At 39.5% G+C, this 15388-nt stretch overlaps 1 protein-coding gene and 1 pseudogene across 2 annotated transcripts in view; one reads left to right on the top strand and one right to left on the bottom strand.

The window, feature by feature from the left end:
- The window catches only part of Polr2d (RNA polymerase II subunit D), a 12815-nt gene extending 1950 nt beyond the window's left edge, over positions 1–10865 (top strand). Inside the window, exons 2-6 of one of the 2 annotated variants that reach the window (XM_048812153.1) lie at positions 581–607; positions 3218–3232; positions 3988–4168; positions 6795–6890; positions 9062–10865. In XM_048812153.1, coding sequence (XP_048668110.1) covers positions 581–607; positions 3218–3232; positions 3988–4168; positions 6795–6890; positions 9062–9140 — 398 coding nt within the window. In that variant the 3' untranslated portion in view covers positions 9141–10865. The remainder of the gene's footprint in view (positions 1–580; positions 608–3217; positions 3233–3987; positions 4169–6794; positions 6891–9061) is intronic. The other variant, XM_015479098.2, reaches the window with a different exon arrangement.
- LOC125619473 lies at positions 10644–10783 on the bottom strand (annotated as a pseudogene).
- Positions 10866–15388: the final 4523 nt, after the last annotated feature.

Raw genomic sequence — 15388 nt, 5'->3', positions numbered from 1 at the left:
CCCCCCCCCCCCGCAAAAAAATTGCTATAAAAATTCTACAAAATTTGACTACATACTATAGAGAAATTTTATTTTTTTTAATTTATTTTTGTGGTACCTGGGATTGAATCCAGGGATGCTCTACCACTATGTTACATTCCCTTCCCTTATCATTTTTTATTTTGAGATAGGGTCAAAGACCTCAAACATGTAAGTCCTCCTGCCTCAGCCTTCTGAGTAGCTGGGATTACACGTGTGTACTATAACACCCAGATCTATCTACTTATTTTAAAGGGCAAACAGTTCCTATAGAATGGAGGTTCAGTTCTTCCATGGGACAAAATCATAGACATTTTTGGTGAGATGGAAATAGGTGCTTAGTTTTTAAGGTATAATAACTAAAAAGAAGATGGTTTTCCTAATTCCATGGTAAAGTTTTTTTAATATAATATATTATATATATATATGTGTGTGTGTGTGTATATATATATATATAAACTTAGTTTTTTAATTTAGTTTCTTTTTGGATTCTTTTTACATTCTGAAGATTTTTTTTTAACTTTTTTTTTTTTTTTTCTTTCTTATTTTATTTTTTTTTTAGTTTTCGGCGGACACGACATCTTTGTTTGTATGTGGTGCTGAGGATTGAACCCGGGCCACACGCATGCCAGGCTAGCGCGCTACCTCTTGAGCCACATCCCCAGCCCCTGAAGATATTTGTTTTTGATTAACTTAAATAACATCTGATACACATGATTTATTGAGTTGGATATAATTAGATCTTAGTTCCATCAGTTAACAGTTTTAGAGTTCTCACTGTTAATCTTCTCAGCTGATATAGGCATATAAAATGTTTACTATGTATTTTAGAATATACATAGAGAAATAGGAATAACAGTAAGTACTAAAGAAAATAAGGAAACCTTTACTGTAGAATGTAAATAAGTGTGTGATATTTTATTGTGGGATTGTAAGAGTAGATAAGATCACAAAGGTGAATACTGTCAGTAGTAGCTTTCAGATATATTTGCCTCCAAATAAAATCTTCCTTTATCTGTACACAATTAGCAATAACTGTTGAAATTAGGAAATGAGCCTTTTTTTTTTCCCAAAAAAAAAAAAAAAAAAAGAATTATATGACCCTAGTCTCTCCTTCCCCCATCTAAAGAAGTCCTCTAAACCATTTTGTACCAGAGTGAAAAATATGCAGCATAAGAAGACCATTTATGGCTGGGTGCAGTGACGTATGCCTGCAATTACAGTGGCTCAGAAGGCTTAGGCGGGAGGATCACAAGTTCAAAGCCAGCCTCAGCAATTTAGTGAGGCCCTAAGCGACTCAGTGAGACCCTGTCTCTAAATAAAATATAAAATGGGTTCAATCCCTGAAGAGAGACACACACACACACACACACACACACGCACACACGCACACACATACACATGCAAGACCATCCTTGGGCAGGAGAATCAAAGGTTTGGGGCCAAGCTACAGCAATCTAGTGAGACCCTGTCTCAAAATAAAAATAAAATTTGCTGGGGCTGGGGTTGTAGCTCAGTAGTCGATCACTTGCCTTGCATGTGTGAGGCTCTGGATTTGAATCTCAGCACCACATAAAACTAAATAAAGATATTGTGTCCATCTTCAACTAAAAATAAAATATGCTGCCTTGTCTTGTTTTTGGGGAGCAGGTTGTGGCAGGTGTTATGTCAGTTGTCCCTCTCACTTCAGTTTTGAGGTCTTAGAGTCCTGATTTGATATCTTCTCCCCTAATTGCCTGAAGCATTATTTTCTTCACCTGAACTTATACCCCAGATGGTTGAAGCTGAGAAGTAAATTTTCATAATAGGTAGTGTGGGGATATCTCCTGTAATAGGCCAAGGGACTGGAAAAGATTATGATGTACTGAAGGTTTTTTTTGTTTTTGTTTTTTGTTTTTTTTTCCAAACTTTGCTGCCGTCAGGTGGGAAATATCTTTTTACTTATATTTGGCAGCACTAAGTGCCTTTTTAATAAAAATACTGTTTCCTCCTCAAAAAATGGGAAGGCTTAACTCTGATGGAGATATTAGTGATTTCTCTATTAGTAAGCACACCCATATCACCTTTAAATTCCATAGATTTTTCTTGCTGTTGCATCCTCTTAGGATCATAAACATGAATTCATGTTTGCAAATGGTTCCTACGTTGGAAGAAATCACTAGAAAGGGAAAGAAAGGCAGACAAAACCCAGCTCTAATACTTTGAGATAAGTGTGAGGAACATTGTCACAGAAATGATTTTCCCAAGGGGATAGTGGCATTTTTAATAGTGTTATTCTGAAAATATAGCTTGCTCTGTGTGTGTGTGTGTGTGTGTGTGTGTATGTGTTTGGTACTGGGGATTGAACCCAGAGGTGCTTTACCACTGAGTACATCCACAGAATGGATGGATGGATGGATGAATGGATGGTGCTGGTGATTGAACCCAGGGCCTTGTGCATGCAAGGCACAATCTTTATTTATTTATTTATTTTGGAACTGGGGATTGAATTCAGTGACACTCAACCACTGAGCCACATTTCCATCCCTATTTTGTATTTTATTTAGTCACAGGATCTCCCTGAGTTGCTTAGTGTCTCACCATTGCTGAGGCTGGCTTTGAACTCTAGATCCTCCTGTTTCAGCCTCCCCAGCTGCTGGGATTACAGGCAAGGGCAACCGTGCCCAGCCACAATTTTTATTATTATTATTATTTTTTTTTTAAATATTTATTTCTTAGTTATCGGCGGACACACATCTTTGTTTGTATGTGGTGCTGAGGATCGAACCCGGGCCGCACGCATGCCAGGCAAGCGCGCTACCGCTTGAGCCACATCCCCAGCCCAATTTTTATTATTTTTGAGACAGGGTCTTGCTAAGTTGCTAATGGTCTATCTTAAGTTGCCAAGAATAGCCTTGAACTAGCCTACTGCCTTAGCCTCCTGAGTTGCTGGTATTACAGACATGTGCCACTGTGACCCACATGGTTGCTATGTATTATAGAAAGTAGTCATAGGTTTCTTTTTAAGCCCTGTTTTTTTGGGGTTGGGGGGTGGGGGCAGGTATCAGGGATTGAATTCAGGGGTATTTGACCAATGAGCCAAATCCCCAGCCCTATTTTGTATTTCATTTAGAGACAGGGTCTCACTGAGTTGCCTAGTGCCTAGCTTTTTGCTGAGGCTGGCTTTGAACTCATGATCCTTCTGCTTCTGCCTCTCAAGCCACTGAGATTACAGGTGTGTGCCACTGCGCCCAGCCCACCTTGTCATTTCTTAACATGTAACATTTCTTAAAATTGAGAGTACAGTGTTAGCATTGTAGAACTATAAAGACTATGACTTTTGGGCTGGGATGTGGCTCAAGCGGTAGTGCGCTCGCCTGGCATGCGTGCGGCCTGGGTTCGATCCTCAGCACCACATACAAACAACGATGTTGTGTCCGCCGAAAAAACTCAAAAATAAATATTCATATTAAAAAATTCTCTCTCTCTCTCTCTCTCTCTTTCTCTCTTAAAAAAAAGAAATAAAACAAAAAAAAAGACTATGACTTTTTACAGGCTAGAGAGAAATAATTTTTTTAAATGTTTTATTTTGAGACAGGGTTTTGCTAAGTTGCTCAGGTTCTCACTAAATTGCTGAGGCAGGTCTTGAATTTGTGATCCTCCTGTCTCAGCCTCCTGAGTTGCTGGGAATACAGGCATGAGACACCATGCCCAGCAAGAAATAATTCTTAATGGTCCCTGATTTTAAATCAGTAACTTGCCCAGTTAGAGTAAGGATGTATTGCTGTTTAATAGCATGTCCAGGTCAGATTCTTTGGTGTCAGAAAATGTTTAGCCCCAAATGAGCTAAATTTTGATATCACATGAATTCTACTGTTCCTGTGGTACATAAGTGTGAATGAAAATGAAGATGTTCAAATGCAAAATGAACATTTATAAGCTGGCTTTGAAGGAATATTTTCAGCTGACTTTTATGCTTTTCACAAATAGAGTTTGAAACAGCAGAGACTCTTCTAAATTCAGAAGTTCATATGCTTCTGGAGCATCGAAAGCAACAAAATGAGAGTGCAGAGGATGAGCAGGAACTCTCAGGAGTCTTCATGAAAACTTTAAACTACACTTCCCGTTTCAGTCATTTCAAAAATAGAGAGACCATTGCAAGTGTCCGTAGGTGAGTGCTAAAAGAAAGTTTGTTAATTCAGACTACTGGACATCTGCAGGTAGAATGCCATCCCCACCTCTTTTTATTGGTACTGGGGATTGAACCCATGAATGCTTCACCACTGAGCTCTACCTCCTCTATCTGCATCCCTTTTTATTTTTATTTTTTTAAAACAGGGATCTTGCTAAGTTGCTTAGGGACTTGCTAAATTGCTGAGGTTGGCCTCCAACTTGATCCTCCTGTCTAAGCCTCCTGGCTTGCTGAGATTACAGCTGTATACCACCTCACGGCCTCTTCCTCCCTTTCCCAGACACTTGTGAGTTTAATGTAAATAAAACAATGTCTGACAAAAATTTATAAATTAAGCTGGGAATCTAGGTCAGAGACAAAGCACTTGACTAGCATGTTGGAGCCCTAGGTTTGATCCACAGCACTCCCCGCAGTTTTTCTTTTTTCTTTCTTTTTATTTGATTCTAGGGATTGAACTCAGGGACGCTTGGCCACTGAGCCACATCCCCAGCTCTATTTTGTATTTTATTAAGAAACAGGATCTCACTGAGTTGCTTAGTGCCTCACTTTTTCTGAGGCTGGCTTTGAACTCACAATCCTCCTGCCTTTGCCTCCTGATCTGCTGGGATTATAGGTGTGAGCCACTGCACCCAGCCCCTTTTTGTTTTTCATTTTGAAATAAGGTCTCACTAAGTTGCTGAGGTTACACTCGAACTTGGTGATCCTCCTGCTTCAGGTTCCCAAGCCACTGCATCCAGACAAAAAAAAAAAAATTTTAAGTTGTTTATAAGACCAAAATTCCCTTTGGCCACTTTTTATTTATTTATTTATTTACTTGTTTTTGTTCCAGGGATTGGACCCAGGGGCGTTTAACCATGGAACCACCTCCCTAGCCTTTTTTATTTTGTGTTTTGAGACAGGGTCTCGCTAAGTTGCTTAGGGCCTTCCTAAGTTGCTGATGCTGGCTATAAACTTGGGATACTCCTTCCTCGGCCTCCTGTCATTGGGATTACAGGCATGTGCCACTATGCCTGGTCCCTTTGGCCACTTTTGTTTTGCTTTGTTTTGGATGCTGGGGGTTGAACCCAGGGCCTCTAGCATGTTAAACACATGGTATAACATTGAGGTCTACCACTGAACGACACTGTCCACTCTTAGAACTATGTTTTTGAACTTTATTTAGGTTTTTTGTTTTTTTTTTTCAATGTGTTGCTGAGGATTGAACCACCTAGTGCTACACACGTGCTAGGCAAGTGCCTTACCATGGAGCCAGAACCCCAGACCCCTTAGAACTATCTTTAATGACCAAAGATAACAACCTAAAGATTCAGCAGTAATTAAATATACTGTGGTAATTCCATTTGGAAGAGGCTTATAATTAAAAATGTAGTTAAAAATGAAACTAGCAGACATTCATACGTTCAGTATACAGAAAATGGTGAAAAAACTTAAGACATAATTTGAGGGCTGGGGTGTGGCCTAGGGGTAGAGTGCTTGCCTAACATGAGTGAGGCTCTGGGTTCAATTCCCAGTACTGCAAAAAACCACTAAGGAGTGGTAGTATATTTTATTGGGCATGTGACATACGCCTATAATCCCAGCAGTTTGGGAGACTAAGGCAGGAGGATTGCAAATTCCAGTCAAACCTCAGCTAGAGATATATTTCAGTGGTTAAGTACCGTTGGGTTGGATCTCCAGTACCAATAATAAATAAATAGAACAAAGAACAAAAGGATACCCACACAGAAATCAATCAGATGCACAAAGAAGTATGCATTTGAGGATGTTTCTGAGAAAGAAAAAAACAAATCTTTTTTCCTATTGACATAGTCACTTGGCATAACACATCTGACACCTGATGTATGAGGAGTTTTCCCCCTCATACCAAGCAGTTCAATACCAGCTGTTATTCAGTTCTATTCTGACATTCTTCTTGGAGAGTGTCAGACCTCACAGGTTAAGAACTTGGGGCCTCAAGACTGCCCCCTATTTGAGATATAAATTACAAATCTCAGATTGTGACTTGAACTTCTTACCCACTTCCTTTTCCTTGGTGGTTCTAGTGACCCCTTCCTTAAATTAGATTTATTTGTTAAAAACAGCCTGTTGAACTCAGGCAGACAGCTTCAACAATCAGGTGAAGAAAAACATAGGACAAGGTTCTGAAAGGTCCTGAGCACAGGATCTTCTATCTCCTTGGAGTTGATATGTGATATCCTCCCATGGAGCCAGAACATAGCCAGAACATGGCTATGTTTTTATTCACCAACATGGAAACTCTGAACCCTGTTCTTTCTGGTTTTTATGGAGGCTTCATTATGTAGGCATGATTGGTCACAACATTATGCATTGGTGATCAGCTCAACTTTCAGCCCCTCTCCCTTAGACAGTGAGGAGGGTAGGAGGGCCTGAAAATTCTAACCCTTTAATCACATGGTTGACTCCTTGGGTCCCATGGAACCCACCGATATTTGCCTTACTAGAATACCGTTTATATTCAAAAACAGAAAAAATGGGGTTTGGAGATAAAGGGCAGTATTGAGCTTTGCACACATAAAGCCATGTATGACCTTCCTTTTTTCTGTTGATCATTCTTTTTTTTTTTAATTTCCTTTCCTGTGATTAGCTTGCTGCTCCAGAAAAAGCTACATAAGTTTGAGCTGGCTTGTTTGGCCAACCTTTGCCCAGAGACTGCTGAGGAGTCCAAGGCTCTGATTCCAAGGTTAGTACCAGTTGAGATAAAATATGTGTGTTTTGGATAAATTCCCACAAATAGAATTACTGTGTCAAAAGGTATATGATTGGGACTGGGATTGTGGCTCAGAGGTAGAGCGCTCGCCTAGCATGCGTGAGGCACTGGGTTTGATCCTTAGCACCACATAAATATAAAATAAAGACATTGTGTCCACCTATAACTAAAAATTAATTAAAAAAAAATAAAAGGTGTATGATTGAACTCAGGGGCACTCAACCATATCCTTAGTCCTATTTTGTATTTTTATTTAGGAACAGAGTTCGCTGAGTTGCTTAACACCTCACAGTTGCTGAGGCTGGCTTTGAACTCACAATCATCCTATCCTGCTTCAGCCTCTTGAGCTGCTGGGATTATACTCATGTGCCATTGCACAGGAGTACCTTTTAACAGTATATGAGAGAATGATGGTTCTATAGGTTGCTAGTAAGAATATGGAATAGCTGAAACTCATATATATTAATACTAGTGTTGCAAATTAGTAAAATTACTGTGGAAAGCAATTTGATTGCATCTAGTAAAGTTAAAGATGATTGTATCTTCTGACCCAAAAGGCCATTCCTGAGTACATGTCCTAAAGACATACCACACACGTTTAGGAGATATGTATTCCAGTGTTTATTGCTGATGATAGCACAGATTGGACAACAACAGATCAATCAACAAGAGTGTGGGTAAATGAATCATTTTATGGTCATATAATGTTTATTATACAGCAATGAAAAAAATGAACTAGAACATCATGAAATAACATCAACACATGCCAGAATGAATTTGGAAGAAGAAATTGCAAAAGAATATGTATAGTATAATGCCATTTCTTTGTGTGTGGTGCTGGGTATTAAACCCAGGGCCTTGTGCATGTGAGGCAAGCACTGTACCAACTGAGATATATCCCCAGCCCCATTATTAACTTTATTTTTTAACTTATAGTTGGACACAATACCTTTTTAGTTATTTTTCTTATGTGGTGCTGAGGATTGAGCCCAGGGCCTTGCTCGTGCTGGGTGAGTTTTCTACCACTTAGCCACAACCCCAGCCCCCTTTATTAACTTTTTAATATCAGAAAAACAAAGCTCTTAAAGTTATGTTTAGAGCATATATACCAGTGCTTTGGCCATTTAAGTTTAAGGCCCTTTGTCATAAAATGTGGTTTTAAACGTTATTCAAATTGCATTTATAATCCTATGACTTCCCTAAAAATACATAACAAGAATGTAGTAAAATTAGCAAATACTAAACTATACTGATAATTCATTATATTTAGTTTGTGGTTTTTAGAAACAGTACACACACCTAAGTTGATATCCTGGCTTCTTAGCTGCAGTGCACAGTGCAACAAAACACAAAATATATCCCTTTTTTTTATGCTTTCAGACAGGTTCTTGCTGAGTTCCTTAGGGTTTCACTAAGTTATTGAATTTGCAATCCTCCTACCTCAACCCCCCAACTTGCTTAGATTACAGCATGTACCACCATGCTGGCCCAGGGCCATTTCTTACAAAGTTTAAAAACAAGACTGTGTAGCTCACTGGCAGAGTAGGAGCTCAATTCCCAGGACCAGAAAAAATAATAATTTTAAGTAATAAAATAAAGTTTAAAAACATAAACTTTGAAAACCTAAGCTGTATATCACTTAGGGATACATATAGTATATGTATAGTAAAAAATATGTATGGAAATGATAAATTTAGGACAGTGATTTTTTTCTGGGGAAGGAAGAGGAGAAGTATTGGGATGGGCCCTCAATTTTTCTATTATGGTTATGAAAGGTAAATCAAGTATGTCTAATTGTTAAGGCTTTTAAAAATATCTTTTTATGGATTTGAAATATTTTGTAATGTTCGTACAAGAAAAAGCAAAAAAGAAATACAATAGAAAGATAAAGGTACAGGAGATATGGGTAAGCAATTTTGGGAGATGAACATGCCCAAATAACAGTGGGAAGGCTGGAGTTGTGGCTCAGTGGTAGAGCGCTTGTCTAGCATGTGTGAGGCCCTGGGTTTATTCTTAAGTATCGCATGAAGATAAATAAATAAAGGTATTGTGTCAATCTACAACTAAAAATATTTTAAACAATAAAATAAGAGTGGGGAAATTGTCAATTGCTGAGACACTCATGTCTTTTCCTTCTCTTGCAGCCTGGAGGGGCGATTTGAAGATGAGGAACTACAGCAGATTCTTGATGATATCCAGACAAAGCGCAGTTTCCAGTATTAATCTCCAAACTTCACTCAGCTTCTTGGGGGACTCATGTCCCCAGCACACCACCACCCTCTCAGGGGCTGGGGCCTTGCAGAAGCTATTGCAAAAGACATTTGGAATTCTTGAAGAAGACAGTCCATCTTGGTGTGGGTTTAGGTTGCTGTTTCCAATGTGACTGTTAGACCATAATGACCGTATAATTTTAGAGCAGCCTTGCAGTGACTGCCTAAACATGCTGCTGAGAAGGGTGAGGTGGGGTATTATATAAGCCATGCTGTTGACTATCTCATACTGTGGATTTTGGACCCCACATTTATTTTTTATTCATAACATTTCATATTTTAATTTCAAAGTGTTTGTAGTTTTTGACTAAAGTAGAACATAGAAAACTTTTATAGGGAAAGAATAGTCTTACCTAGGTGCAAAAGAAAGATTTAAGCCAGACCAATGTCAACGTTTCAAATTATTAAAGAAAGGGTGAGAGAAGCTGGGTGTGGTGGTGCACACCAGAAGGATCGCGAGTTCAAAGCCAGCCTCAGCAATGGTGAGGCGCTAAGGAACTCAGTGAGACCATGTCTCTAAATAAAATACAAAATAGGGCTGGGGATGTGGCTTAGTGGTTGAGGGCTCCTGAGCTCAATCCCTGGTACAACCCCCCCATCCCCCCGCAAAAAAAAAATTAAAAAGAGGGAGTGCTAATAACTGTGAGAGTCTTGGCATCCTTGTACATAACCCAGGAAACAGGAAGGAAGCATGTCATGGGATGCAGTTACACCTGCTTGAGTATCACTGTGCCCTTTAGCATGGAGGTAGACAGGCATTTTGCCTATTTTTCTTTGGGTGGTGTTGCAGAACATGGATTTGTAGCAGCCCCACAGAACTCATTTTAAGATTTTTTCTTCATTTGGGCACTGTGACACACACTTGTATTTCCAGTCACTTGGCAATGTACCAAGACCTTGTCTCAAGAGAAACTGGGGGATAAGGATGTAGCTCAGTGGTAGAGCGCTCACCTACATGTGAAAGTCCCTGGATTCCATCCCAGCACAGCAAAAGTAAACTTTCATATATATGACTTGAAGGTCTGAACTCTCTGAAGTCTTTTTCTTTTAGGGAGCATCCATTCCATACCTCTCTCTTGCTACTTAACAGGCCAGGGTTGATTTGAATGGAAGGATTACGAGCCTTCCTGAACCACTGCAGTGAAATCTCTCAACTTGAGGCCAGTAGTGAACATGGATAGCTAAACATTTTAGCTATGATTTTTCTGAAGGGAAATATTTGTGTTTCCTTCAAAGTTTGAATTTTTTCTTTCTGAAACTTTGTGTATGAACTCATGGGCCTAAGAACAAGTTGGAGAAAGAAAGTTGGTTTTAAAAGTCAAGATAGTTTTGCCTGGCAAGGTGGTGCATGCCTGTAATCTCAATGACTCTGAAGGCTTAGTCAGGATGATTGCAAAATTAAGGCCAGCCTCAGCAACTTGGTGAGACCCTGTCTCAATATTTTAAAAAAAGTCAGGGGTAGTTAGCTCAGTATTAGAGTACATAGCCTATGGGAGGTTCTGAGCGTAACCCCCCAATTCTGCAAAAACAACATCACTAACAAAAACCCCTACCAAGATACTACACTTGATCTTAGCCAAAAGGCCGAGAAGCGATAACCTACCAAGTCCATGGGAAATGTGAGTGGTGTAAGATTTTTTTCAGCTTTTTGTTATGAGCATTAAATCTAAAAAACAAGTGTTCGATATCTGTTTGCCCAAACAATGACAGATGTACGATGTAGTAGAGACATAGGTGGAAAGCCTAGCAATTACTCTGCACGAGTTGAGGCTTTTCATGAGGACAGAGTGGGTGAGCAAAGTCTAAAAGTACTAGAAATCTATCAAGTGGAGAAGTGGGGGAAGGACATTCTAGTTCTGTGGTGCTGGGGACAGAACTCCGGTAACCGTTTTACCATTAGGCCATATACTTTGTCCCCTAAATTTATTTTTAAAAGCTCTCCATAAGGGGTTGGGGATATAGCTCAGTTGGTAGAGGGCTTGCCTCACAAGGCCCTAGAGTCAATCCCCAGCACAAAAAACACACACACAAAAAGCTCTCCATAAAATAAGCAATTTCAACCTATCTTGCCACTTTGTTGATCAGTTTTTTAAAATTTCATGATTTTTAAGGTTTTAAAATTTTACGTGATAAGTCTTCATCTTCTATTTCACCTATCACCGCTGTTCTAAAAAGTATTGTTTTTCAGCTGGCCTTCGTGATGGATTCCTGTAATCCCAGAGGCTTAGGCAGGGGGATCATGAGTTCAAAGCCAGCCTCATCGACTTGGCAAGACCCTGTCCCTATGTCTAAATAATATCAAAAAAAGGTTGGGGATGTGGCTCTGTTGTTAAGTGCCCTGGGTTCTATCCCTGGTAGCAAAAAAAAAAACCAAAAACACATTGGGCTGGGGATGTGGCTCAAGCGGTAGCGCGCTCACCTGGCATGCGTGCGGCCCGGTTCGATCCTCAGCATCACATACAAACAGATGTTGTGTCCGCCGAAAACTAAAAAAAAATAAATATTAAAAAGAAAAAAAAAAAAAAAAACCACATTAAAAAAAAACATTGTTTTTCAAATATCATTACTTACTGTTACCTCTGAATAAGAAATGTTAGAAGCTTGCATTAACAAGGACAATGCACTTAATGACATAGGTGGCCACAGACTGATGTTTATATGGCTGAGGAGATAGGCCGGTCTTGAATTTACAAGAACATCAGTCAATAAATTTCAAAGTATTTCTCTGGCCCACATATATTAGAATAACAAATATTATAAAATTGGGAGCTTTAGGGTACAGGGTTATATCTCAGTGGTAGAGTGCTTTCCTATGAGTGAAGCGCTGAGTTCGATTCTCAGCACCACATATAAATCAATAAAATAAAGGTCCATCAACAACTTAAAAAATATTTTTTTTAAAAAGTGGGAGTTTTAAAAGGTAAAGCATTGGGCTGGGATTTGGCTCAGTAGCAGAGCGCTTGCCTAGCTGGGTTTGATTCTCAGCACTGCATATAAATAAATTCTATTGACAACTAAAAAATAATTTAAGAAAAGGTAAATAATGTTTTTAAAATTCAATAAAAAATTATTAGTGTGCTGAAAAGGAGAAAAGTTAGGAAAAAAATTCTTTCCAAATGATTCTTTAAAATACTTTTCATAATTTTGTCTTAAGTGAATTGATAAGAGAAACAGAAAAAGAAAAAGGTCTGCATCCAGAGCTGATTCTCACTATTTCCAACAACAGAGATGATGGCATAGTAGGTTATGGACTCTTACTCACCTATGAAACAGGTAAGCTTTTTCCAAGAGATAAATGGTTCACAACCACAATATTTTGATTTGACTTCAACTGAAAATCAGATACTTAAGTAAACACACAGAAGAGAGAAAAATTTGTCTATCTTAAGGGAACCTTTAAGAACTGACCTTGCCTTCCTGCTCAGGCCGGTTTACTATAGCTTGAATGTGAAAGTGCCAAATGCCTATCTCCTTTTTCATTTATGGACATACCAACCCTGATATACCTGTGGACCTCTGCTAGGCCTGGGCTGACCTGGATAAACAGGAGCAGCAGGCCTCAGCTGCACCCAGGTCTCCTAAGGAATCTCTTGCTTAGTTTGGACACCTCCCCATATAGTGCCAAGCCACTGTTGTCCTTCCTAGCCATACACTTCCCATTTGCTGCAAATCCGGAGCTGGAGAAGGCACAGCTGTATATCTGATGTGGATCTTCCTCGCCTCTACTTGAATTTCAGGATCAAAGAAGCTGGCAGTTGTATATGCCACTGAAGTAAAAATAACAAAACTGTTATCTAAGTGTCCTATTGGTGGATTAAACAATGATAATACCATACTACCCTACATAATATTGCACAGAGCAACTCCTGGCAAAACTGGGATTCTTCAGTGCCTAGTCCAAACCAACTTTTTCAAAAACTTGCTTCTGTCAGTAAAAACTTCAATATACAAGTGATTTCAAAACTATTTAATAACTTAGGGGCCACTGGCCTTAGTGCTTGCTTTCAGGCATTAACTATAATTGCTGGCTTATGGTGAGGTCCTAGGGAAATGAGGTGTTCAGAGATAACTTATGGGAGTTATTTCAGACTTTTTTTTTTTTACAATTTTTTAAAAATATTATTTTTAGTTGTTGATGGACCTTCATTTTATTCATTTATTTTTATTTATATGCGGTGCTGAGAATTGAACCCAATTCCTCAGCACATGCTAGGCAAGTGCTTTACCATTGAGCCACAAGCCAGTCCCTATTTTACTCTAAATTACCAACATAGGCCTTGGGTTCTCTTTGAATCATTTCCTTTACTCTACCTGGTCTTGTCTCTGACTGTTTGCATTCTAAATATAGGAGGAATGGGGCAGATTGCCTTAGAGCCCAGGCATTTGTGGTTAGGCAATGTCAAGTGTTATATCTTACTGAAATTTCACTGCATCTCTCAGGCATTCGTAAACACTCTTTTTTTAAAAATTTTTTAATACTTATTTATTAGTTTTCGGCGGACACAACATCTTTGTTTGTATGTGGTGCTGAGGATCGAACCCGGGCCGCACGCATGCCAGGCGAGCGCGCTAAGGCTTGAGCCACATCCCAGCCCCTCATAAACACTCTTAAGACCCACCTTTATACTTTTATTGTGCCTGTGGTGCTGGGGATTGAACCCAGGGCCTTGTGTGTGCCAAGCTTACTCTACTGCTGAGACACCCACCCTGCTCTTACGCTCCTTAATACCTCATTATTTGCTATTTCACTAATTTAAATTTATTGAGTATCCACCATATAGTTGGGGATAAAACAGGAGAAGAGAAGCCTGCTACTGTGACACACATCTATTATAGTGACTGAGGCAGGAGGATTGCAAGTTTGAGGCCAGCTTCAGCAACAGTGAGACCCTGTCTCAAAGTGGTAGTTCACCCCGGGTTTAATCCCCAGCACTGTAAAAACTGAGTAAAGCAGACCTGGTCATGGTACCAGGGGTTTGGATTTTATACCCCGCACACCAGGAAGCTATTGGGAAACTTTAAGGAGAGTAATAAGATCTGATTTTTGCTTTAACCAAGTTGTTCTGACTGCAACATAGAAAATGAACCGGGATTGAATGGGAGGGGAAGCACAGAGGGGGCAAGCAGGAAGGATAGTTGGAAAACAATTGCATCAGCAATTAATCAAAACTGGTTTGGACTGGTCAGGTGCAGTGTTGGTGTCTGTGTTCCCAGTGACTCAGGAAGCTGAGGCAGGAGCATCCCAAGTTCAAGGCCAGCCTCAGCAATTTAGCAAGATCCTGTCTACAATAAAACAAAAAGGACTGGGGATGTGGCTTAGTGGGAGAGTGCCTCTGCTTCAATAACCAATACTAGCAAAACAAACATGTACATGTGTGTGTGTTTTTCTAAGCAAACTTTAAAAATGTAAAAGTCATTTTTAACTACACTGCAAATATGGTCTGTCATAATCTGGACCAAAATATCAGAAATGGAAATGGAAAGTGGTCAGATTTGCAATTTAAGACTGAGCAATGCTGTTTTACCAAGGAAGAAGCTGAAACCCCAAAATCAATATTATTCAGCCAGCAAATTATAGAAGTGGAAGTTCCCAAAAAGTTTTGAATCCAGCATCATATGACTAATGGGATACCTGAAGATAGAAAAGCATTTAGGACAAATGGATGAGGCTTTAAGTGGATTCCAGCTGGGCATGGTGGTACATGTCTATGATCCTAGTGACTCAGGAGGCTGAGGCAAAAGGATCACAATTTCAAGGCCACCCTTAGCAATTTAGCGAGGCCCTAAGCAACTTAGAACATGTCTCGAAAATAAAACTCAGTTGGTTGAGTGCTTGCCTAGCATGGACAAGGCCCTGGGTTCAATCCCAGCACCACACCTAAGTAAATAACAGTAGGAAAACACCCTGGGTTCAATCCCTAGGATGATCAAAAGGGGGGAAAAAAAGTTCCAGTATTCCCAAAGCCAAGAGCAGAACCTGAGCTGGAGACTTAATCTGCCAAATGTTACTAAAATTTCCTTAACAGGTACTGTAATGAAGGCACTATAGATCAATATAGGTTCACCTATAGCAGAATTTATACTCTCAGGCCAACTGACTTGGGATCTAGTGTTCTTTTTCTCCCTCCACAAACCCAGATTTGTAGTAGTAAATGCAGTATAGTGACATGTACTTTTGTTGTTTTCTTAAAGATTCTGAAT

This window comes from Marmota marmota, unplaced genomic scaffold (genome assembly GCF_001458135.2).
Source record: "Marmota marmota marmota unplaced genomic scaffold, marMar, whole genome shotgun sequence".
NCBI classification, from domain to species: Eukaryota; Metazoa; Chordata; class Mammalia; order Rodentia; family Sciuridae; genus Marmota; species Marmota marmota.
Note: the sequence above shows the minus strand (reverse complement) of the source record. Positions and strands in the feature narration are given on the sequence as shown.